At 37.3% G+C, this 27,110-nt stretch overlaps 2 protein-coding genes across 3 annotated transcripts in view; one reads left to right on the forward strand and one right to left on the reverse strand.

Annotated features, from left to right (window-relative positions):
- LOC128664262 (NADH-cytochrome b5 reductase 3) overlaps positions 1-7,517 on the reverse strand; it is an 81,215-nt gene extending 73,698 nt beyond the window's left edge. Inside the window, exon 1 of the mRNA XM_053719081.1 lies at positions 7,367-7,517. Coding sequence (XP_053575056.1) covers positions 7,367-7,387 — 21 coding nt within the window. The 5' untranslated portion in view covers positions 7,388-7,517. The remainder of the gene's footprint in view (positions 1-7,366) is intronic.
- A 9-nt stretch (positions 7,518-7,526) lies between these two features.
- Positions 7,527-27,110, forward strand: part of LOC128664261 (poly(U)-specific endoribonuclease-A) — a 169,486-nt gene continuing 149,902 nt past the window's right edge. Inside the window, exon 1 of one of the 2 annotated variants that reach the window (XM_053719080.1) lies at positions 7,527-7,865. In XM_053719080.1, coding sequence (XP_053575055.1) covers positions 7,690-7,865 — 176 coding nt within the window. In that variant the 5' untranslated portion in view covers positions 7,527-7,689. The remainder of the gene's footprint in view (positions 7,866-27,110) is intronic. The other variant, XM_053719079.1, reaches the window with a different exon arrangement.

Raw genomic sequence — 27,110 nt, forward strand, 5'->3', positions numbered from 1 at the left:
TTCAAAGTGAACAAGGAAAGTAACCACTATCCCCCTTTTATGGCAGGTCATAAAAACACTGAAACCCTGACTGAAAAACAAACTTACAACTTAATGTTATGTATCTCCAGCAAATATACCCAGATAGCCAAATCCTCTCATGACATCACAAGGATTAGCTTAATACCAAATATGACGTTTGTCATCCAGTGCCATATATGTGATTAAAACTTGTCTTACAATATACCAGATAGTGTCACCTCTGATTTGGAGCTGTGGAAAATTCAGAAATGTTGGCGTGGCATGCAATTTTGGTTAAAAGGGACACTGAACCCAAATTTTCTTTTTGTGATTCAGACAGAGCATGCAATTTTAAGCAACTTTCTAATTTACTCCTATTATCAATTTCTTCGTTCTCTTGCTATCTTTATTTGAAAAAGAAGGCATCTAAGCTAAGGAGCCAGCCAATTTTTGGTTTAGGACCCTGGACAGCACTTGTTTATTGGTGGGTGGATTTATCCACCAATCAGCAAGAACAACCCAGGTTGTTCACCAAAAATGGGCCAGCATCTAAATGTACATTCTTGCTTTTCATATAAAGATACCAGGAGAATGAAGACAATTGGATAATAGGAGTAAATTAGAAAGTTGCTTAAAATTGCATGCTCTATCTGAATCACGAAAGAAAAAAAAAAAAACTGGGTTCAGTGTCCCTTTAAGGGAACTACCTAGATGCAAGAAGTTTGTTTTTTGAGTGTTCTGGCGAGTAGGATTCCAGCTTTATTGCGATTACGAAAGTATCTTTTTAAGAAAATGGTTTTTTTTTATAACGGCTTCTTGTTTAAGAAGATTATTAAGTGCTTCCCTCGCCTTAGTCACTTGTAACAGATAGTGTTGGAATGGGTTTAATTTGTGATCTATTTCTGCTTTTTTAAGTTCTGATAGGAGTTTATGTTCCATGTTACATTTTTTTTCTTGATGATCGCCTTTTGTTTAATTAATTCTCCATCCAACTTTTATTGATATAAAATTTAAAATGTCTGAGTTTAATGCGATAACAAAATTGTTCAAAATCCATAAATTTATATGAGCCCTGACCTAAATGGTGCATGTGACTCAGTCTGAAAAAAGGACTACCGTGTTTAAAAAACTAATTTTACCACATAAAAGGAACTTTCGTATTTTTTTTTTTATTATTGCTACATGTAAAGTCGATAAAGGGATACCATGATAAATGCTTTACTGAAACAATTTTGCCTTCAAATGTAACCTTATAGAAGTAGTAAGATCATTTTAGCTCCCATAAATAAAATGTTATAAAAGCAGCATATAACAATGCTGGCTGTGATGTGCTACAGCACAGAATATGTGGGTGCGTCCTTGGAAAACTGGAGGCCTATGCTGCTTCTATGCATTATGACATGACACTGTCTTCTCAACCAACTTGCTGATGTGACTACACAGTTCCTAGGTCACATTATACAGCTTACATGATGAAATAATTTGCAAAGCCCACTGAGGAATGCCCAATGCAGTTATGCAAACGTCTCATATATCAATAGCACTATAATTCCTCCCTTGTTAGTCACCATACAGAGAAGAAGAAAACAAAAAAAAAAAACAAAAAAAAAAAAAAAACAATTTTCCCTTCAGGAAATATTTCAACTTTAGTTATCCCTGGGTGATTCACATTCTTCCACTACAGTAAGACTATTAAACAAAGAAACCGACATATAGAAACACAGAATTAGACAGCAAAGTAGAACGAGAAGATGCATCGTCTGTAAGCTTAAAGGAACAGTAAAGTCATAGATATTTATGATTTAGACAGAGAATACAATTTTAAACAACTTTCCAATTTACTTCTACTATTTAATTTGCTTCCTTCTCTTGTTATCCTTTGCTGAAAGGTTTATCTAGGAATGCTCAAGAGCAGCAAAGGTTTTAACTGCTGATTGGTGTATATACACACACACACACACAGTCATTGGCTCGCCCATGTGTTCAGTTAGAAACCAGTAGTGCATTGCTGCTCCTTCCGCAAATGATACCAAGAGAATGAAGCAAATTTGATAATAAAAGTAAACTGGAAAATTGTTTAAAATTGTATGTTCTACCTAAATCATGAAAGAAATTTTGGTTTTCATGTCCCTTTAAAAAAAATAAAAAAAATAAAGGACAGTAAAGCCAAAATTAAACCTTCCAAGATTCAGATTTAGCCCCCCCCCCCATTTATGAAGCTCAGTGCGGACAAGGTTCCCATTGAGAGAACCCGTCTGCACGCATTTGGGGCTTCTGGATCAGCATCCGGAGATTTTGTGCACAATCATGCATCGTCCCATGCTCACACGCAACCAATTGCAAGCAAGCAGGGCTAGTTAATCATCCCGAACGAACAAATCTGGGCTGCCTGACGTTTGCAACCACTGGGATTGCAGACACATGAAGTTGTTAGTTAACTTTCAGCTACAGGCTCGTAGTGCAAGCAGTAGCCACGGGATTGGCTACAAGACAAATTTCCCAAAAACATCTTTGCTGTGGTTTTCACTGGCAACTGTAGGTGGTATTAAAAACAATGCCCTGTGTGTGCTACTGATCGTCAACTTCATGGGATGGGTCAAATCACTGCAGTTTGTGTTTTACTGCTGGCTAACGGGATATAAAGTGGATACGACCAACCACTTTTGGCCAATCCCAGGTCTACAAGATGTCCAGTATTTTTGTGGAGGGCAACTGGCAACCCTATTCATATCCACAAACTTTAGTAAAATCAGCTGGGTGGTGCACTTTAAAAGGGCCTGGGGAGAACACGGATATAAAATATGAGATCCATAAAGAATACTAAACCTTTTTTTCAAATTAACAAAACAGATAAAGATCTGAAATGTGACAAACAACTACTGGAATTACAGAACTTCCAGTCATTATCCTTTATAAAGTAATGTATTAATTTAACCATGATGTAATTAGAACACTTGATTTGTATAACAAACACAGAGCAACAGGATGACTTGTTTCTGCGGGGTGTAGTCACAGGGCCCTCACACAGAGTACAAGGACATCTGCAGTGTCATTGTCAAGGTTCCATTTATGTTACAAATTATTTTAGAAGGTCATAAGCAGAAATAACGAGTGCAGACTAGAATGAATACAGAAAAAAAAAGGGGTACCATAGAAAAAAGGAAAAAAAAATTGATTACTGAGAAACTATGCTAAAACAATCTGTCGAGGATATGCGTCAGTATATTAGAAACTCTCTATACATACAAAAGAGAAAATGATGATGTATAAGAAAAGACGAGGAGCTAAAATAGAGGTAAGCCCTTAAAGAGACATTAAAGCCACTTTTATTTCATGGTATGTCTTGTTGAAAAGCATACCTAGGTAAGCTCAGGAGCTGCGGATTGGTGGCTGCACATATATGCCTAAAGTTACTGGCTCACCCGATGTGTTCAGCTAGCTCCCAGTAGTGCACTGCTGCTTCAACACAGGATACCATGAGATTGAAGCAAATTAAATAATAGAATCAAATTGGAAAGTTGTTAAAAATTGTATTCTCTATCTGAATAATGAAAGAAAATGGTCCGTTTCATGGTGTCCCTTAAAACCCCCCACATCTTTCACATGCATACAAAGTATACTGAACTGTGAGTTTACATAGGCACTGAATGCTAGGTACCCTTCATGCACCATATAGATCTCATATGATCTTAGAGATCAGAAACAGGTCAGTGCATATTGTGACAAACGCCTCAATAACAAGTGCACCAGTACTGTGCAATAAGTCATTATATTCAGAACTGCTACACACTGGGCACATAACCTCTCCACCATCTCTATACTCTGGGTGTATCACACCCTCATGGTGTCAAGCATAGGACACTTTACATCTATGTCTTATCACCCCAAACTGCAAATCTAACAGTTCAGCCCTCAGCAGCCACTCAGCTACAAATAAACAAGGGCAATAGGTGATAGTAGATTGCTAGTTAAAACTGCTAAGGATTTTTTTTTTTTTAAATCTTGGTTAAAGAGCTCTCTTCATACATAAACAGTTACTGTCCTTAGACAACTAGCAAAATAGATACAAATGGCTTGGTTGATAACATTCTCAGATTAACTGTATATGTACATCCTATTAAAAATAAATACAATCAAATAACTAGCATATTTTAAATGAAAGTTCAAACTGGACGTGTGTCTAGGAGACCCACTGTTAGCTCTTTAAAAGCTTTCCAGCTAAATGCCATGAACTAAACATGAGCATCTTATGGACGGGCACATTTTTTCATATTTATTATAGGTAGATGTTTTTTTTGTCCCCTTCTATCTTGGCATGATGTAGTTAGTGAGGTCCAAAGCTGCACTGCACTACTGAGAGCTAGGTGAACCAATAACATGAGGCACACATGCTCCTAGTAGTGCAGTACTGCTAAATAGCCTACCTTGGTATGCTCTTAAACAAAGGATACCAAAGGAACTAAGTAAATGTAATAATAGAAGTTAACAGAAAGTCTCGTAAATTGTTTGTTCTATTTATTTCTAAGAAAGTTTAATTTGAACTTTCCCTTTAAGTGAAAAGCATCAGTAGAATAGAAGGTGAAATGCTTCTTACGTAATTTGAAAGCCTTAGTAAACAGACATATTTAGTGCTATTTTATTAAAATAAAACAAAAAAAAAAACACACATTTCCAAATTCCACATTAGGCCATTCCAATATCTCGTCATTGGATCAATAAAATCTCAAGCCACGGGGGGAAATAGATGATTGGGACAATTAACAGATTTCACCTGTAGAGCTAGCTCGGTCTTGGTGCACAGGAAACAAGGAGTTCTCTGGTCATGCAGCATTCTGTAAATCTGCACACCCAGCTTTTAATATCTCCAATATTAGTATGGAGCCAATTCAGATCACAAATGGTATGAGGCAGGAGTATGAAATATTCATTTATACACTAGCTGTGAAATTCTGTACCCGCTGTTAGCGTGAGAAGAGTAAGTAGACACTTCCAGTACCTTAGTCTGTAGTATAGAAATGCATGAGCTAGTGTCTGAGTATCAGGTGCTTTATACAGCTATATTTGTCCATGAGTGATAGCCCAGAGCATGACAAAAAGGGGCCAGCAGTGGCAGTTCAATGGGGTATAGCATCCAGTTAAGCTGTGAAGGGATAGACTCTAGACAATATATATATATATATATATATATATATATATATATATATATATATATATATATATATATATATATATATATATATATATATATATATAAAAATATCAGAGATGGCAAACGTTTCTGGTAATTAAATTTATAGACTGGCTCCCAGAGGTGTATTTAGAACTTGATATTGGTGTGTGTGTGGGGGGGGGGTAATTGAGTGAATATGTTGCAAGACACACACATATAATATACACCTTATAAATCAAAGAAGAAAATTGTGGGGAGATCACTCCTCACTACAGATCCCTTTGTCCAGCACCAGAGTAGAGAGTTAAATTGTTTGACAACTAGCGGTTCCTATAAAAGGTCTACTACCCCATTAATTCCCTCACCACTATGTCCTCAAGAATACAATTACTCCCCTATCAGTACAATACCTACATTTAAATTACAGAGGATATTGATAATAGGATCACATACAAGAAACAATAAATCTATTGCACATATGATTTATTCACTGCCAGCTTCAAGAAAATAAACATTTATATAATAACGAACGTGGGCCCACTCTTGTGCACATAATATTATGTCCTTATAGCAGACTTATGTGATTAAAGTCCAATTGTGAACATCCAATATGTATCCAAAGACTTTTATTTCCCAATTGATGTGAATCACAAGTTACGTTCTTCAGCCATATAAACAGTCCTTGAACATACTAGGGGTTTTAATGAAAAATGTTTGTTTTTAAATAGTGGAGCAAAAGTAAGACTTATCACTCTAGGAGTTATAATATCGTGCTGTTTGTCACTTATGTGCATGTGAGTACCTTGCAAAATTTCTCCGTAGAAGTTGCTAATTCTGTGACGCCTCAAGGAATTAGGGCTTGTATAGCTAGACTTCCGCACACCTGTCTGTATCCAATATATTGCAACATAGGTAACAAGTGTCAAAGGCTTTACCTTGATTGTAGATCTCCGGTTTATCTTTTCCTCCCCTTAGGGAATACTCACATGCACGCTCCAGTTGTCGCTCTCTTCCAACCAAAAAAACGAGCGTGTCAAACTTTGCACCGTTATTTTCTTTCCGATGGCTAGCATGATATTGAGGGCTCAGCTGTTGGTTGGTGTGTGTATAAAATATATATATATATATATATATATATATATATATATATATATATATATATATATATACACATACATACAGACACACCATAATATAAAACTATATTATACAGACACATCATATCACCACCTAGTAAAAACTTTGATTTTAGGTGGATCAGTAAAATCACACCATAAAATGAGATTTATCCTTTTTTACATTTAAAAATCACATTAATGCAAACATCTATAAAAGTACTATAAACACATATCTTTTTATATCTACTGACACAACTCAATCACAATATACTTTAATTTTCAAGACCTGGATTTGCTGTGTGCACCTGCATCAAACACTGCAACATGCTCAGTGAGCTGAAACTGGTGGTGATCAAGTCATGGATTATTCAGTTTGGGGTCACTACATGCAGGTGCACAGGGCATATGTGCGTATACCCCTGAAACAAACAGAAATGCATGTAGTAAAAGCTAATACAAGAATAATGCAACATGTTTCTAGACAGAACTTAAAGCAGCTACAGACTTTACCATATGACTATTATGCCTCTTTAACAAGGGGGTGGCCCTGCTGGCTACAAAAATACTAAAATAATGTATAATCTTATCACCTTGTCTGACAGAGTCACCATCATACAATACACAACAAGGTGCAGGGACCTTTTATAGATTATGTGCTCAAAACGCCCTTTTTCCTTTTATAAAAGTCACTAAAGCAGATATCTGTTGCTATTAATGCTCTGGTGTATTTAGGTAGCTGCTGACCTATAGGACGGGTCCATGAGGCATTACAGCTGCAGCCAATGACTCCCAGCACCCGGGGGTGGTGCCAGCTGACTTATGGGTGCCAGGGGGGGGGGGGGCACTTGTGCCATAGCTTCGCCCCCTGACTTAGGTAAAAGTTCTGCAGTGGAGGTAACGAGCAGAATTAGTTATTCTGACCCAACCCTAGAATCACTAAGCCTGTGGGGAGGCGAAGTGATTCTATACGGACTACTCAGCGTCGCGCTATTTAGTGACTAGACTCGTTCTATAAACCGGAGAGCTGGCTCTTGCTGACTAAAACTATAAACCGGAGAGGTCGGTGTGACGGGCTTACCGTACTGAGCTGAGCCCCCATGTCGCCGGTTTGCAGTCAGTGGGAGCAGTGAGAGGAGATGGGGGTCTTCAGCAGTGACAAGACAGGACTGCGGACGGAGAAGACCAGAATGCACCACAGACTGACAGACTTCTATAACGCCGTGTGCTGATTGGCTGTACGACCTGTCATTCGCGTCTATCAATAAATCCCGCCCTCTTATGCACCGCGCCCCCTCAACTCTTGTGCGCGCTCACATATCGCGAGAAGATAGTCTTTGCCCCCTTTGGTTTCCAGTGAGCGTGCCCGCTAGCCAGTTTCTAATTGGTAGATAAGTTGTGCGGATGAACCTATGTGAACAGCGGAGAACTCGAGGGAGTGCGCAGACTGCGGGACGGAGCTTCTCGGTTGCACTCTGTGGGTGTGTTCTGTGCATCCTCATCTTTGCAGTTTGCTGCCAACTTCTCTATTTTAGCTTCTGTGTGACTGCTGCCGGACCTGCCAGCACTATGGCTTCAAGGTATGGGACAGCTGTGCAACTTTACCCCATATGCCCATCTCACGTGCACGCGCCCCATATGCCCATCTCACGTGCGCGCGCCCCATATGCCCATCTCACGCTACCCTTTACCTCTAACAAAGTGCCACACACAGCGCTCATGGTCTCTGTTGCCCCTTCACCCCTGGCTTCTCTGGTTATGTGATGTGAGTTTTCAGTTTGCTCACAAGCTGTGACTCTTATCTTGATTTGCGTGATGGATGTTTATTCTAGATAAGTTTTATTTATTAAAGAGACAACAGCTGCCTGGTGCAAACAGGCTATACTGGGTCTTTTGTACAGCTATCCATGACTAAGGTCACAAACTTCCATGGTTCAGCTAGAACATGCAAATTTAAATTACTTTACTATTTACTTCTGTTATAACATTTGCCTTGTTCTCTTGATAAACTTTGTTAAAGGCTAAACCTAGGTAGGCTGATAGAGGCTCAGGATTGTGCACGTATCTTTAGCAGTCTATGGCAACATGGTATGTAACTGTAGAACATTGCTATAAACAATGTTGCTAACGCTGCTGCCAGATGGTTTAAAGGGGCAGTCTAGTCAAAATTAATCTTTCATGATTCAGATAGGGCATGTAATTTTAAACAACTTAACAATTTACTTCTATTATCTAATTTGCTCAATTCTTTAGATATCCTTTTGTTGAAGAAATAGCAATGCACATGTGTGAGCCAATCACACAAGGCCTCTATGTGCAGCAACCAATCAGCAGCTACTGATCATATCTAGATATGCTTTTCAGCAAGTGATATCAAGAGAATAAAGCAAAAGAGATAATAGAAGTAAATTAGAAAGTTGTTTAAAATGATATGCTCTTTCTAAATCACGAAAGAAAAAATGTGGGTTTCATGTCCCTTTAAGACATGTGCACGCTCCTAAATCTAAATAGGATTACTCTTTAACAAAGGATACCAAGAGAACTAAGCAAAATTGATAACAGAAGTAAACTGGAAAGTTGTTTTTAAAATGTAATGCGCCATCCAATCAATTTGATTATTTTTTACTTTGCTGTCCCTTTAAAACAAGAAAGGACTTTAAAACATTTTTAATAGAATTTCTTCTCATTGTTTAGTGTCACTTCCCCTTAATACCAATGTGGTTTTTATTACAAAGGTTTGGATACCTCTGAGATAGAGCTTTACTTTTGTGCTGTGCCATCCTTGGCCGTCACCATGTGTATCTCTTGCCAGATTTAGATTGTCAGCTCTTTGAGCAAGTCACATTGTATATACTGAGGATGTCCTTATCTGCTGTAGTAGTTTGTATAAGCCCAGATACAGACCTGACAGGATAAGTGCTGATTAAATGACAACTAACGAGACACAATTAGCCATAACACAATATAAACTAATATGCAGAAATGAGCTATAGGCCTGCAGCATATAATCGCCCCTAAAGAATACAGCTTACAATATAAAGACACAAACATAAATATAAGCACAAATGCCTCCGCCTACATCAGGGGTCAAGTCGAGCGGGAACGCATGGGAACGGAGTTCCTGCACTATTTTTGCAGAAGGAACTAAGTTCCCTCTGGACAGAGAACAGAAACATTCAGTAAACACTGCTGCTGCTGGTGGGAGGAGTTGAAGCACAGTCTGGTTAGAGGGATAGTGAGATCCTCTAGAAATGGGCAGTAACACTTCCTACAATACACTAAATACAAGCCTATCAGCAGTCCTGCTGTGTGATCACCCTGCACTGTGTGTACGCATGGTGCTTACATTTCTGTGTGGCTTGCTCTAGGGTTATTTAACTTCCCTCAGCAGAAAAAAACTTTAAAAACTTACTTAGAAACTTAGTTTAGCTCTGTTGAAAAGGTTAGATGGAACACCCACTAAAAGTGGTTGTATACCAAGAACAGGGCCCTCAATTCCCCCTGTATTTGTCTGTAAAATTTTGTGTCTTATCGTATTGTTTCTCCACTGTACTGTTATCCTTGTACCCATTGGCAGCGCTGCAGAATCTGTTGGCGCTTTTATAAATAAAGAATAATAATAACGAGAAGACCCTCCCTCTTCCTCTGCATATGAAAAGACCCTTTACACAAACGGGAGCAAGCTGGAGTAGGTATACATCAGTTTACTTCTAAAACTTTGGGCTTGGTTAGGCGTCCGGAAATCAGTGCAATGTTATTTAAAAATAAGCGAAACTTTCCTTTTTTTAAAAAAACAAACAAACAAAAAAAAACCCTGTATAGGTTACATTAATAAATCCTCTACAAAACATTTATGCAAAGAAAAATCTAGTGAAGTGAAAATACAGATTGCTTTAAATTGCATGCTCTATCTGAATCGTGAAAGAAAAAAAATGGGCTCAGTGTCCCTTTAACTGTATTATACAGAAATGTTCAAATCATTCTGTCAAAGGGATCATTCATTGTACTAGTCATTATTATTATTATTTATAGTGATGCAACATATTCTGCAGCGCTAGTCATATGTCAGAAACAGATTATTGCTCATCTGCAGTTGATATTTTCTTTGACTAAGGGCACAAACACCAAGTTAAAAATAAACGTTCCACAGGAAATGGGATTTTGTATCAAAGTCAGATAAATGTGTGTGATATATATATATATATATATATATACACACACACATATACTGGATTTACATTGGAATAAAATATATAGGACATTTTATTCCAATGAAAATCCGTTGAGTGCAGTGTTCTGTTCTGGATGAATTGGCACCCTGGTACTACACAGTTTGGATTGGTGAGTGCATTCCTTTGGACATTGATAGAGACTATATACTTTTATTTTGCAATTTTCTTTTAGTTTTCTATGCTGAAAAGCAGGTAGTCAGGCTCAGGAGCAGTTTGTGTCTAGACTCAGAGCACTATATGCAAGAATGCTAGTAACAATGTTATACATTGTGCACATTCTTGCAAAGCCTCTGCCTTCAGAAACATGCATACTACCTACCAAGGTATGCTCTTCAACAAAGAACCCATACAAATTAATTAAATTATTTCATAGAAGACATTTTGAAAATATTTTATATTTTTAATATTTTATTTCTGCATCATGAAATACAATATTTACATTTTATAACCCTTTAAACCTTTTGGAAGGGTGACAGGGAGTTTAATAAAAACAAACACTTTGTTTTTGAAGTAGTGTCCCTATAAGGCTTGTTGTTAACAGGCTAAACTAAAATGACTGCACATCTTTTATTCTGGTTTCATCTACTGAAAAATATCTAAAATAATAATAAACTGCAAAATAAACTTATTGTATTATCTATACATCGTTTTCTGTGCTCTGCAGGCTGAGCTAGGGAGGTAAATCTGAAACTCTGTTTAGGAAGGAAGGGTATTGAGTGCTGATTCTTTATTTTTGTGCTGTATATATTTTTTTTATTTGACCCATATGTCTGCATTTCACATCACTGGTTCTGTTTACAGAATATGCTCTTACGGTAAGGACACAAGAGGGTTAAACACATGTGTTTGTACTGTATGAAACTTGCCACGTGCAAACTCCCTGAAGCGTTTTTAAGTTGTAAATTGGTTTAAACCAATGCAGTGCTTTCCTAACAGATGGGCTTTATGTAGAAGCCTATGTCCTAGATAATGTGTTTAATAACAAATGTTTAGTTTAAATTTGTGTAAGTCCTACAGAGAGGAGACTGAAGAGGCTGAATTATTAATGATCCATTTATACAGCCCATCTGGAAGTGTTTTTGTGCAAATGTACAGTCTTGCTTATTTGTAAATAACATTGTAATGATTTTCAGACTCTTAACCAAGCCCCAGAGTTTTAGATGTATACTGATGTCTACAGACCCCTGGTTGTGTAATGGGTTTTTCATATGCTGGGGAAGGGGGGGTGGACTGTCTGTTTTTGCTTGCCAGCCTCTATCAGTGGGTGTCCCAGTCTAACCTCGACAGTGCTAAACTGGGAGCTTCAAAGTAAGTTTTTAAAAGGTTTTATACTGGATGTTTATATCAGTATCTGTGCATATTCTTCTTTATATTAGTGTCTATTACATGTAATTATATGAAAATTGGTGTATACTGTCCTTTGTCTTAACTTTGATTAAGCTGCAAATAGCCCCTGCACCCCTTTCTATATCATGCAGCAGGAACAGTAGAAAAGTTATTTTAAAATGACTACTCTTTCTGGTCACTTTGAAATGGCTGCCAAGCTCCACCCACTGATGACAACACAAACTTGACTACATCTAAGCACTTCAGTCTTTTGTAACTAGTGAAGCCTTTAATGCAGCCCAGATCATTGTCAAAAGTGGGCTGAGCTTGGCAGCCATTTCAAAGTGGCCAGAAACAATATTAATTTCAAAATAGCTTTTTTTTTTTTTTTTACCGTTCCTGCTGCCTGATATAGGGGGTGCAGGAGGTTCCTTTAAAGGAATTCTAATGTCAAAATTAAACTTTCATTATTCTGATAAACAACTTTCAAATTCACTCCCATTATCTAAATGTGGACAATGTTTTTTGCACACTTTCTGAGGCACCTGCTTTTACTGATCATGTCCAAACTTTAAAGAATGTAAGTAAATGCATTTTGTGATTGGCTGATGGCTGTCACATGATGCAATAGGAGGGAAAATAATACTCATTTTAAAAATTGTCAGAAAGAAATCTACTTTTATTTGAAATTCAAACTAAGTGCTTTTTGCATTGTCTTTTTATTATACATATACTGATTATGCCATTCTATTGTGATTAGAGGTCATTTTCAAGTCGTGCTAAAGTGAAACCTTCAAAACTTGTTTGCAGTTAGATTAAAATGAATTGATAAACATCAATATTGGCAACAAATTCAGTTACAGGATTTATAAAATGTAAAAGTGCTTACTCTTTGCTTTCACCACTGCAGCTCGACCGCTCATTACCTGTGGGGGTTTCCCGCTAATTTCAGTATCTAATGTGAGGTGCACGCTCGTGTACAGCTCCCCTCTTTACCATGTTCTTTCAAAATGCCATAAGTATGCAGAATGTCTGAAATTATATAGTCTCATAAAGCAGGGTTCTTAAAGAAAATTACAGGTGGCCCTCGTTTTACAAGGGTTCAATTTACACCGTTTCAGAATAACAACCTTTTTTCCAGTCATGTGACTGCTATTGAAAAGCATTGAGAAGCAGTGCATATATTAAAATAGCCAGTAGGTGGAGCTGTCTGCTTGTGTTGTAGCAAAGCTAAGCAAGTTGAAATTAATCAGTTTAACCAGACCTGAGCTATCGAGCAGATTTCAAAGGAACAAGATCTTCCTGTCTATAAATCAGTCCAGATTGGAATGCATAGAAAAAACTGCTGAAAAATTCAAGTGAAGTCTGTGTTGTGTGATTATTTTATTAGGTTTATAATGCTGTTTAGGAAATGTTTTTGTTCATTTAACTTAGTTTAATTATATATTCTGTGTTGTGTGATTATTTTATTAGGTTTATAATGCTGTTTAACATTTAAAGTCTTCATTTCAAAGCTTTAAAAATAATGTATTGGGTGTTACTTATGACAATTTTGAGAGGGTCCTGGAACCTATCACCCTCACTTCCCATTGACTTACATTATAAACTGGGTTTCAATTTACAACAGTTTCAATTTACAATCATTCCTTCTGGAACCTAACCCCGGCGTAAACTGAGGGCTACCTGTATAAGGAAGTACAGATTTTATATTCACAAACAAAAACTGTACAGCTAAATGTTGCCACATTTCAATTTTTGTAACTTATTATGCTAACAAACGTGCATCAGATGCACGTGTAATACTTGCAACAACCACTTCACAATGACAAGTAAAACACTTGCCTATTTTAACAATTGCAGCAACATTTACATGTACAGCTGTCTCAGAGCAGTATGTGACAGCTGCTTGCTCTGCACATTATTCTATATATTCTCATGGCCTGAGCGCATTCACGAATTGTGATGTCATTGGTGACACCTGCGTCTTTTACACACGCACGCACAGGTGCCTATACATGTACCTGCCTGTGGTTAGAAGACATCAATCATGTCACCAATGTTCCAAAGAAAAAATATTAAACTTTTTTTTTTTTTTATATGTTAATGTTAGCTCTATTTGATTTTAATAATATCTCACTGTATTTAGTGGTCCTTTTTAATGGTCAAAGAAAAGCAAGCGTTTAACCCCTGCAAAACTTTATATACACATAGTTAAAGTCCCAAATCTGTAAGCATTGAGGAAAACTCTTATGATTGGCAGCTGTGTGTGACAGCTCATTGGCTGTTTATGGTTAAGAGCTGCAGAGTTTTGGAAGGACTTTAGCTATGTGTTTCACCTCTTTGTTGTGGCGCGCATAAGGGTTCACCACAGAGGCGTAACTAGAAGCCACAGCGCCAGGTGCAAGAATCTAAGAAGGCCCCCCCCCCCTCAAAAAAAGTGAATTTGATAAAAAAAAATCTTTACATGTCACACAGAAAAAAATGTGAATCAGATAACATGTCTGCAAAAGGAGGTACCTGTGCCCAGTCTGTGAGATGGTCTGACCCCCTATTACTGTATATAGTGACACTGTTTAACCCACCAGTACTGTATATAGTGAGTCAGTAACACAGTCTGTAATCTGCCGGTGAGATGGCTGGCCTGACCCTACCCGCCCCAGTACTTTATAAAGTGACCACAGTTGTCTGTGACATGGTCCAGCCCCCCGTACTGTATATAGTGGTACTGTACAGTGACACTGTTTACCCCTGCCCCCCCATGCTGTAGTAACAATGTCTGTAATTTGCTGGTCACACACGCGCATGTATTTGCTGGTCACACACACACACGCATATATACACACCACACACACACACACACACACACGTAAAATAGAAACTGTAGTTTCGCCCCTGGTTCACCACAATTTTGCATTAGTTTTTGTCACATAAGGATTTCTGAACCTCAGGGGATATGGTCAGTGAATCTTTTACTCCTGAAAACAGTAAATCATTATTTGCAATTTTGTTGGTTTGACAATTTATATCACAGGTTAAAGAATTGTTATTGAAGCAGAGTAAAAATGTAGTCCCTGGAGAAGGAGATACTTAAAAACTTCTTCATTTCATATGCGTTAAAATTGTCACAACACCGTGGCGGACAAAACAATCTCCGCTGTATCCAACACGGGAGTATGCCGTAGTCATAACTGTATGACATGCCTACCCGGCTTCCCATTCATAAAGGGTAAAAGCCTCAGTGATAGGTTTAAAACATTGATGCTACCAAACCAGCCCTCGGTTAGCTATGTGTTCCTGTGCTATGTTATATCTTTTCATGTCACAACACTGAAGAAATGACACTTTGCTACAATGTAAAGTAGTGAGTGTACAGCCTGTATAACAGTGTAAATTTGCTGTCTCCTCAAAATAACTCAACACACAGCCATTAATGTCTAAACCATTGGCAACAAAAGTGAGTACACCCCTAAGTGGAAATGTCCAAATTGGGCCCAATTAGCCATTTTCCCTCCCCGGTGTCATGTGACTCAGTTTTATAAGGTCTCGGGTGTGAATGGGCAGCAGGTGTGTTAAATTTGGTATCGCTCTCACACTCTCATACTGGTCACTGGAAATTCAACATGGCACCTCATGGCAAAGAACTCTGAGGTTTTGAAAAAAAGAATTGTTGCTCTACATAAAGATGGCCTAGGCTATAATAAGATTGCCAAGACCCTGAAACTGAGCGGCAGCACGGTGGGTAAGACCATACAGCGGTTTCACAGGAAAGGTTCCACTCCGAACAGGCCTTGCCATAGTCTACCAAAGAAGTTGAGTGCACATGCTCCGCTTCATATCCAGAGGTTGTCTTTGGTAAATAGACGTATAAGTGCTGCCAGCATTGCTGCAGAGGTTGAAGCGGTGGGAGGTCAGCCTGTCACTGTTCAGACTATACGCCGCACACTGCATCAAATTGGTCTGCATGGCTGTCGTCCCAGAAGGAAGCCTCTTTTAAAGATGATGCACAAGAAAGGCCGCAAATAGTTTGCTGAAGACAAGCAGACTAAAGACATGGATTACTGGAACCATGTCCTGTGGTCTGAGGAGACCAAGATAAACTTATTTTGTTCAGATAGTGTCAAGCGTGTGTGGCGGCAACCAGGTGAGGAGTTCAAAGACAAGTGTGTCTTGCCTACAGTCAAGCATGGTGGTGGGAGTGTCATGGTCTGGGCCTGCATGAGTGCTGCCAGCACTGGGGAGCTGCAGTTCATTGAGGGAACCATGAATGCCCACAATTACTGTGACATTCTGAAGCAGAGCATGATCCCCTCCCTTTGGAGACTGGGCCGCAGGGCAGTATTCCAACATGATAACGACCCCAAACACACCTCCAAGACGACCACTGCCTTGCTAAAGCAGCTGAGGGTAAAGGTGATGGACTGGCCAAGCATGTCTCCAGACCTAAACCTTATTGAGCATCTGTGGGGCATCCTCAAACGGAAGGTGGGGGAGCACAAGGTCTCTAACATCCACCAGCTCTGTGATGTCGTCATGGAGGAGTGGAAGAGGACTCGAGTGGCAACCTGTGAAGCTCTGGTGAACTCCATGCCCAATAGCGTTAAGGCAGTGCTTGAAAATAATGGTGGCCACACAAAATATTGACACTTTGAGCCCAATTTGGACATTTCCACTTAGGGGGTGTACTCACTTTTGTTGCCAACGGTTTAGACATTAATGGCTGTGTGTTGAGTTATTTTGAGGGGACAGCAAATTTACACTGTTATACAGGCTGTACACTCACTACTTTACATTGTAGCAAAGTATCATTTCTTCAGTGTTGTCACATGAAAAGATATAATAAAATATTTACAAAAATGTGAGGGGTGTACTCACTTTTGCGAGATACTGTGTATCACAGGTTAAAGAATTGTTATTTTGACTGATCCTTTTTAATAGGGAGTAGAGATGCTAATAGATGACGTGTTGTGCTCCAATCTAAGGAGAAATGTGTGTATGCCTATTTAAAGGGATATTGAACAGCCTGTTTCATTGTTGTGATAAAGCACTAAGCTGTATATTATACTTAATAGAAAACATTGCAATATGTATGATTCATCCGTTTTAAATGGATTTTAACTTGGTTTTTTTTAAAACTTCATTTTTTGCAGTGTCCATTGCTTCCTGTCGCAGCCCTGCAAGGAGGCTGTGGTCTCTACAGGACGTTTATCTAGCATGATGTCACAAAACGTCCAAAGTTGGTTTAGCATTAAAGGGACAGTCTATTCAAACTTAAACTTTCATGATTCAAATAGGGCATGTTATTTTAAACAAGTTTCCAATTTCCTTTTATTAAATTTCTTTCTTCCCTTGGTATTCTTTGTTGAATGCTAAACCTAGGTAGGCTCATATGCTAATTTCTATGCCCTTAAAGGCCGTCTCCTATCTCGGCACATTCTGACAGTTTTTCAAAGTTAGAAAGCGCTAGTTCATGTGTGCCATAAAGATAGCATTGTGCTCACTCCCGTGAAGTTATTTATGAGTTAGCACTGATTGGCTGACTCCGGAGACCTAGCGGGAAAGTGCTGCGTTCAGCCACACCCCTCCCACAAAAGGTCGATCGATGGAGCTACTCCTAGAGTCATCACTCGCTACTTTCAGGTGCAATGCTATTGGCTCAAAGTAACCCTGGAGCCCTCCTTTATCATGGGGAACGTTAGTTCCAATGGGGAGCGTTATGCTACCGGCAGATATATTCTTTCATGATTCAGAGCATGAGATTTTAAGCACCTTTCTAATTTACTCCTATTATCAATTTTTCTTTGTTCTCATGCTATCTTGATTTAAAAAAGCAGTAATGTAAGCTTTAGAGCCAGACCATTTTGTGTTCAGCACATGGGTAGCACTTGCTGATTTGTGGCTAAATGTAACAAACCAATCAGCAGCTCTACCAAGGTGCTGAACTAAAAAATGGGCCGGCTCCTAACCTTTTATTACTGCTTTTTCAAATAAAGATAACATGAGAACAAAGAAAAAATGATAATAGGAGTAAATTAGAAAGTTGCTTAAAATTGCATGCTCTATCTGAATCATGAAAGAAAAAACGTGGGGTTAGTATCCCTTTAATATACTTTTTACCTCTGTGATTACCTTGTATCTAAGCTTCTGTAAACTGCACCCTTATCTCAGTGCTATTTACAGACTTGCATTTTAGCCAATAAGTGCCCTCATATAAGTAACTCCACGGGCGTGAGCACAATGTTATCTATATGGCACACATGAACTAGTGCTTTCTAACTTGAAAAACAGTAAAAATGCACCAAGATAACAGGCGGCCTTAAAGTGCTTAGAAATTAGCATATGAGCCTATATAGGTACAGCTTTCAACTAAGAATGCAAAGAGAACAAAGCAAATTTGAAGATGATAAAAGTAAATTGGAAAGGTGTTTTCGGGTTACACAGACATCTTATAACATTGTAATAATTATCAAACGATTGATCAACCCTACGGTTAGCTAGGTACAGTAATGCAACATTACACGCACAGTGACACGCTAATGAATTCAAGCAAGTCATTTTTGTATTATCATTTATTAGTATAGTGCTGCAAAATTCTCTACCACAAGGCTTTTGGGTACAAAAAAATGTCCTTTTAAGAAAGTTTGCCAAGGAGAAAATACCATGAGACAGTTGTCCTCTTTTTACTTTTCTTTCTGAGCGATGCTGTATCTAATAATGTTAGGCGTTATCCTATAACCGGGGGTATCACTTGATACTTAGCAGTATTCTACACCTTTGCCTGGAACTGAATGGGTTACTTGGAGAGATCTCGGTAAACGGCATTTAGACATGCAGCAAGTAAAGTCTAATCGCTGTTCTGTTTATTATAAGGCATAACATACTTTTATAGACAATGGTTATAGTATATGGGGTTAAACAATGACGTAATCGTAGCCACACCATCTTACACAGTATGCTTGGGACAAAGAACTTCATTAACCTTTTAATGCCGTTAGGGCGTTGTATTCCGTCTGAATTTTGCTGGGCTTTAGTGCCGAAGGACGGAATACAACGTCCTAACCGCTTGGCTTTCCTGAAGCCACTGGCGCTTCCCTGATGGGATTGTGGTCTGGAGGGCGTGCCTAGCATCATAGGGATGCCCCCCTGACTCGATCCCATCATTGAAATCTCGTGATCACGTGCACGGTCGCGAGATTTCAATTTGTTTACATTGGAACAGTTGTTCCGATGTAGACACATTAACCCCGGTACGAAAGGGTTTAAAATAATATAATTAAGGAGGAATAAGGAGTTTTCTGTGAAACTAACCGTTTTGGATAACCGTGTATCTGGGTGCATCTTGAGATACAATTGTTGCATATGAAACTAAAGTCTAATGTCGGCATATGATATCACGGCATAATAAAGCACATTATGAAGAAATAAAATGAACTCATCTTAAAATGGAATCTGAAACAAAATGGTGTCAGACTCCGTATAGTGTGTGTGTATATGTATGTATGTATGTATATATATATATATATATATATATATATATTCATTCTTACATTCTTTCATCCAGTTACTTTTGAAAAGTCTTCTGTCCATTTCATCAACAATAGAAACTGTGCAAATATTGTTTGTTTGAGTTGCTTGTTTAGTTTTTAATCTGGGAAAAAGTTTCAGAGCCTTCACAACCATAGATTAAATGGATATGAAACCCAAAAAAATGTGTTTTGTGATTGTTATAGAGCATGGGATTTTTAAACAACTTTCAGATTTACTTCTATTATCAAATTTTCTACGTTCTCTTGGTATCATTTGTGGAAAAGCAGGAATGTAAGCTTAGGAGCCAGACCATTTCTGGAGAACTATATGGCAGCAGTTTTCCAACCATATAGTGCTCCAGACACCTACCTAGGCATCTCTTCAACACCGCGGAATCTGTTGGCGCTCTACAAATACCTGATGATGATGATGATGATGATGATGATGATGATAATAATGATAATAATAATAAACAACACCGACTATCATGGGAACAAAACAAATTTGATAATAGCAGTAGACTGGAAACTTAAGCTCTGTGTGAACAATATATACTTTGTTGTATTTCTTTTTAAACGGTGATAATACTGCATCAGTTTTGGCTGGATTCCTTGTGCAGAAGCTTGTGCAGCTGTGGATAATCCACCATAAAGGGACACTCCGGGTAAAATTGAAATGCACATAGATGAATTACAGAACAGAAACATATCTGCAATATACATGCATAAGCAATCTAGTAAAAGATATCACTGTTTTAGTGTTCTCTGAATGGGAACCATAGCTAGATATTCTCAGTGCACCAGCATTTTAAATACTGCAGCTGCTCAGAGCACCAGTGGGTCTTGTATTATGTCAGCAATTAATAAATTCAGACCTTACCAGATGGTACAAACACCTTAGGCTCTCTAAGCAAGTTCTGTGTATAAAATGCTGGTGCACGGTGCATACTTAAATACACTTTTGAAACAGCTATAGCTTTTATTAGAAGCATTTTTGCTAATAGATCTATATTACAAAAATGCTTCTATAAAAAACTGAAATGCATCCATGTGGTTTCCAATTTTGGCTGGAATGTCCCTTTTTAATACACACAGCTATTTACATAAACATTTGCAGTTTATTAACACATTTTGTGTATCATAGACAATGCTGGTATGAATGTATGCGGTTTGGTGGCACTGCTAGATTATCTGTTAACAGAAATGTATCTCTTTCCTGTCATCTAAAAAGCTAACTGCACAACTGCAGGTCTGTAGAATTATCTAAAAAAAATAATCTAAAGAACATTGTAGCAAAATAGTTTGATGTAAACTTTTGTCAAAAGTGCCCAGTCTGAGCCCCATCCAAACCCTCAGTTACCACAGCTTCCTGTATAGTTAGCAGACTTTGTGCAAGTGAGCATTTTTTGGAATGTTTTATAAACAAACATTTTCAGTCTCTTTAAGAAGAAAAACCTGTATATGTCAGTATGCTGGTGTTACACACCTTGTTTATGTAGCTTTGGTGACGTTCTTGGCTTTGGAAGTATGTGGATAAGGTTAACAAATTTACTTGATTAAGGCTGTGTCTATTTGTCTTGTTCCATATACAATAGAATAAAAAGTGTTGTATTACTATGTTGGATGGTACAGCTGTTACATTGGACCGTGTTAACCCATTGACTACCAGAGGTCAGGGCTGTAGCACAATTTGAAGCAGTATGATAATATCATTTCAGTTGAGGGCTGTGTGTGCAGCATTCTGACTCCCAATACTTCACTGATGAAATACTGCTTGAGGCAGCTTGGTAGGGACTTTTAAAGGGACATTGAACTGATATAACAGAAAAGAGAAGCCCTCAACCCGAGAGAAGTATAAAAGCATTCACCTTAAACCCCCCCCCCAAAAAAAAGTCTAGTCCTGCCTAAATAAGTGCATGTAACAGGAGGGCACAGTGTTTCCTAACAAACGGCGGTCACATCCAGCTCTAGTAAAAGTAATTCTCTCTCTCTACATTTAAAAATAAGTCAGTGTAAGCTGTAGCACACCATTAAAGGGACACTGAACCCAAATTTTTTCTTTCGTGATTCAGATAGAGCATGACATTTTTAGCAACTTTCTAATTTACTCCTATTATCAATTTTTCTTCATTCTCTTAGTATCTTTATTTGAAATGCAAGAATGTAAGTTTAGATGCCAAACCATTTTTGGAGAACAACCTGGGTTGTTCTTGATTGGTGGATTAATTCATCCACCAATAAAAAAAAAGTGTTGTCCAGAGTTCTGAACCCAAAAAAAAGCTTAGATGCCATATTTTTCAAATAAAGATAGCAAGAGAACAAAGAAAAATTGATAATAGGAGTAAATTAGAAAGTTGCTGAAAATTGCATGCTCTATCTGAATCACAAAAGAAAAAAATTGGGTTCGGTGTCCCTTTAATCACTGCCTGTATGCACGTTTTTACTACAGGTTTTAGTGACAGTGTCTGCATATTCTATACCACAGCTCACTGGCATGATTTAGTATTATTAGATAACGTTATACTTGTTTAGACACTACAGATGGTAGGATGGACTATACATTATACCTGGAAAGCCCATACATGTGCAATAATGTCTTGCTTGTAATTAGCACAATATAACTAAAAGAAACCGCTTCACTGCCAACACAGCTGTGCTGTAACCTTCTGTATTATAGCCTGCATGTTGTCAACAAACACACACAATATTTTATCGCTTCTAATTGATTGTCATGCTGATTTTGGTTTTGATATACTGTATTTGGTATCTGTCAGCAAAATTAGTTTTTGTGTGTGTGACAGTTTTAATATTACATGTATTTAATGGTCATTTAAGCACCATGTTATAGTTTTGCTGACTTATAGTACTCAAAATATGATTTTCAACAAAGGGTATTAATAGAAGTATGTTTGATATTAGACAGAAATTGGTAATTTCATGCTTAATTGCATGCTCTTATAGTTTAATTTTGACTTTACTATACCTTTTTAAAGCAGGGCTCGACAAACCCAGGAGCCTGGGAGCCGCTGGCTCCTTTCATTTTACCCCTGGCTCCTAACTTTTGGGGTTATTCTCCATATATCTATATACAAATCCAACTGTCTGGCTCCTAAAAATATGCCTGGCTCCCAAATATTCTTACTGGCTCCTCATTTTTAAACATATTTGTCAAGCACAAATAATATGCTACGAATTTGGAGCCAGACAAGGGTGTTTGCATATAAATATATGTAGAATAAAATAAAATTAGAAGCCAGAAGTAAAAAAAAAAACAAAAAAAACATAATTTATGTAAGAACTTACCTGATAAATTCATTTCTTTCATATTAGCAAGAGTCCATGAGCTAGTGACGTATGGAATATACATTCCTACCAGGAGGGGCAAAGTTTCCCAAACCTTAAAATGCCTATAAATACACCCCTCACCACACCCACAATTCAGTTTAACGCATAGCCAAGAAGTGGGGTGATAAGAAAAGAGTGAAAGCATCAAAAAAATAAGGAATTGGAATAATTGTGCTTTATACAAAAAAAATCATAACCACCACAAAAAAGGGTGGGCCTCATGGACTCTTGCTAATATGAAAGAAATGAATTTATCAGGTAAGTTCTTACATAAATTATGTTTTCTTTCATGTAATTAGCAAGAGTCCATGAGCTAGTGAGGTATGGGATATAAATACCCAAGATGTGGAACTTCCACGCAAGAGTCACTAGAGAGGGAGGGATAAAATAGACAGCCAATTCCGCTGAAAAATTAATCCACTACCCAAATCAAAAGTTTCAATTTTAATAATGAAAAAAACTGAAATTATAAGCAGAAGAATCAAACTGAAACAGCTGCCTAAAGTACGATTCTACCAAAAACTGCTTCTAAAGAAGAGAAAACATCAAAATGGTAGAATTAGTAAAAGTATGCAAAGAAGACCAAGTTATTGCTTTGCAAATTTGATCAACAGAAGCTTCATTCTTAAAAAGCCTAAGAAGTAGAAACTGACCTAGTAAAAAGAGCCGTAATCCTCTGAAACGGGGAATAATCTGACTCCAAATAAGCATAATGAATCAAAAGCTTAACCAAGATGGCAAAGAAATGGCAGAAGCCTTCTGACCTTCCTAAAACCAAAAAAAGATAACAAATAGACTAGAAGTCTGTCTGAAATCTGAGTAGCTTCAACATAATATTTCAAAACTCTTACCACATGCTAAAGAATGTAAGAATCTTACCAAAGAATTCTTAGGATTAGGACACAAGGAAAAGACAATAATTCCTCCACTAATGTTGTTAGAATTCACAACTTAGGTGAAAATTGAAATGAGGACAGCAAAAAAACACCTTATCCTGATGAAAAATCAGAACAAGGAGATTCACAAGAAAGAATAGATAATTCAAAAACTGTTCTAGCTGAAGAGATGTCCAAAAAGAACAATACTTTCCATGAAAGTAATGAATGTCCAGAGCAAGCATATGCTCAAAATAGAAGAACCTGAAAAACCTTCAGAACCCAATTAAGACTCCAAGGAGGAGAAATTGGCTTAATGACAGATTTGATACGAATCAAAACCTGAAAAAAGTGATAAATATCAGGAAGTAACACTGCCTTATCCTGATAAAAAATCAGAAAAGGATATTCACAAAAAAGAGCAGATAACTCAAAAACTCTTCTAGTAGAAGAAATAACCAAAAGGAACAATACTTTTCCAAGAAAGTAATTTAATGTTCAGAAAATGCATAGTTTCAAACGGAGGAGCCTGTAAAGCCCTCAGTACCAAATTGAGACTCCAAAGAGGAGAGATTGAATTAATGACAGGCGTGATAAGGACCAAAGCCTTTACAAAACAATGAATATCAGGATGATTAGCAATCTTTTCTGTAATAAAAAGAACAGAAAGAGTAGAGATTTGTCCTTAACAAAGAACTGAAGACAAAACCTTATCCAAACCAACCTGAAAAAATAATAAAATTCTATGAATTTTAAAAGAATGCCAAGAAAAGTAGGTCTTCCAGACTCAATATAAATCTTTCTAGAGACAGTTTTCTGAGCCTGAAACATAGTATTAATCAATGAGACAGAAAAACCTCTATGACTAAAAACCAAGCGTTCAATCTCCATCCCTTCAAATTTAATGATTTGAGATCCTGATGGAAAAAAATGGCCTTGAGAAAGAAAAGGTCTGGTTTAAACGGAGGTGTCCAACGTTGGCAACTGGCCATCCGAATGAGATTCGTATACCAAAACCTGAGAGGCCATGCTGGAACTACCAGCATAACAAACAAATACTCCATAAGAATTTTGGAAGAAGAACTAGAGGCGGAAAGAAATAGGCAAAAAGATAATTCCAGAGAAATGTCAATGTATACACTACTTCCGCCTGAAGATTCCCGGACCTTAATAGGCCCCTGGGAAGTTCTTTATTCAGATCAGATGAAAAACATATCTGGGTAAGAGAGACCATTCTCTGGATTAACAGAGATAATCCGCTTCCCAAATATCTCTATACCTGGGAAAAAAAACACAGAATTTAGATAGGAGCTGGATTTAGCCCAAGCTAATATCCGAGACACTTCTGTCACAACCTAAGGACTGATAGTCCTACTCTGATGATTGACATACACCATAGTAGTGATATTGTTTGAAAAACATTAAACGTCTCTTCTCCAAAAAGAAACTAACTGAAAAATTCTGAGGAAACACGGAGTTCTAAAATATCAAATGGTAATCTCACCTCCTGAGATTTCCAAACCCCTTGTGCTGACAGAGATCCTCAGACAGCCTCCCAACCAAAAAGACTCTCATCTGTAGAGATCATGGTCCAGGTTGAACTAAATGATGGTAATCATAACCATCAAATCAAGAGATAAATATTAGGATTCGAAGATTTAAAATGTGAAATCCTAGAATCCCTGCACCATAATTCAGCATAAAAGACTGGAATGGTTCTTTCTATTGAAAATGAGCAAAGGGAATTAAATCCAATGCTGTGGCCATAAGACCTAAAACTTCTATGCATATATAGCAACTGAAGGAAAGAATAGAGACTAAAGGTACCGACAAACGGAACACAATAAAATTGTCCCTTGTCTGAAAGAGACAAAGACAGTGACACAAACTATCTGGAAACCTAAAAAAGGTGACCCTTGTGTGAGGAATCAAAAGCTTTTGAAAAAAAGATCCTCTAACTATGTCCTGAAGAGCAAGTGAATCATATGAGATTCCGCATCCTCAGAAAATAATCTGAATGAAAACCGAAAAATGAAAATATGCATTTATTGTATCTAATGAAAACAAATAATGCTATCACTGACCAAAAAAAGGCAGAATAGTTTGAATAAAACTCCAAAACCCATTTCCTAAAAATGGAACTGGAAGAAATACCCCAGAAGATTCCAGGTCTGAGCAGCGCTTGAACCCCATGGGTGCCCAGCCATGCTTCAACAGTACCCAAAATATATAGGACCCAAACACACTTAAAGAGAGTGTTAGCCTTACTGGAATAAAATCAAAGAAATTTGGACTGAATAGAACCAAATAAATTTCAAAGAAGTCTTAACCTGCCCCTTGCCAGCCAAGCTGGAATACGGCACCTACATCGCAATATTAGGGAGCTGATTTTGAACTGAAAAATTTCCAATTATAAACATGTTACTTGGGAAAGAATTCAGGAATTCGTTCCTTAATAAGAACAACCAAACTAGTATAAGCTTAAAGTTTAGTCTTAGAACTCAATCTTGAAGCCCAGAGTAACAGTTAAGAATTGAATCCAATTATAAAACAAATAATTGATTATCTTAGAACAAAAGAAAATATGGATTTTTTTTTAATTTTTTTTAAATCACAAAATTTTTCTAGCTAAAATAGCTAAAGACATAGATTAACCCTCATTTGCGAAAATATTCAATAAAATGAAGACACAAATGAAATTATTAGCATGATAGTCCAATTAAAGGAACAGTCAATACAGTGGACTTGCATAATCAATAAATGCAAAACAACAAGACAAATGCAACAGCACCTAGTCTAGTAAATGTTGTCCCTTAAGAATGCTAAAATAAATCATAATCTGATACTTGATCTTAAAGTAAACAGAACAAAAATGAAGCAATTGCAACATCCAAAAAAATCACAGGACCAAGAAAAGTACCTGAAACTAAATAATTTTCCATAAACAAGATGCAACCATCTAAAGGAAAATAAATACTATTTTGCTATAGAAACAATAGCATAATTAGTAGGAGTAGAGAGAGCCCCAATAAATTGGAGAACCCTCCAAATTGAATTTAACTGCTGGCAAAGAATATAGTTTAAAACCTTTGAAGAAGGAATAAAAGAAAATTCTCAGCCTATTCCATTCCCTAGTATGAGGAATTGGAAAGAAAACTTCTGAAAACACAGAAGAATAAATAAGCAGAAATAGTGTCAGCTAGTCTTAAAGAACTACAGGGAGTGCAGAATTATTAGGCAAGTTGTATTTTTGAGGATTAATTTTATTATTGAACAACAACCATGTTCTCAATGAACCCAAAAAACTCATTAATATCAAAGCTGAATAGTTTTGGAAGTAGTTTTTAGTTTGTTTTTAGTTATAGCTATTTTAGGGGGATATCTGTGTGTGCAGGTGACTATTACTGTGCATAATTATTAGGCAACTTAACAAAAAACAAATATATACCCATTTCAATTATTTATTTTTTACCAGTGAAACCAATATAACATCTCAACATTCACAAATATACATTTCTGACATA

The sequence above is a fragment of the Bombina bombina genome, chromosome 6 (assembly GCF_027579735.1).
Source record: "Bombina bombina isolate aBomBom1 chromosome 6, aBomBom1.pri, whole genome shotgun sequence".
NCBI lineage: Eukaryota > Metazoa > Chordata > Amphibia > Anura > Bombinatoridae > Bombina > Bombina bombina.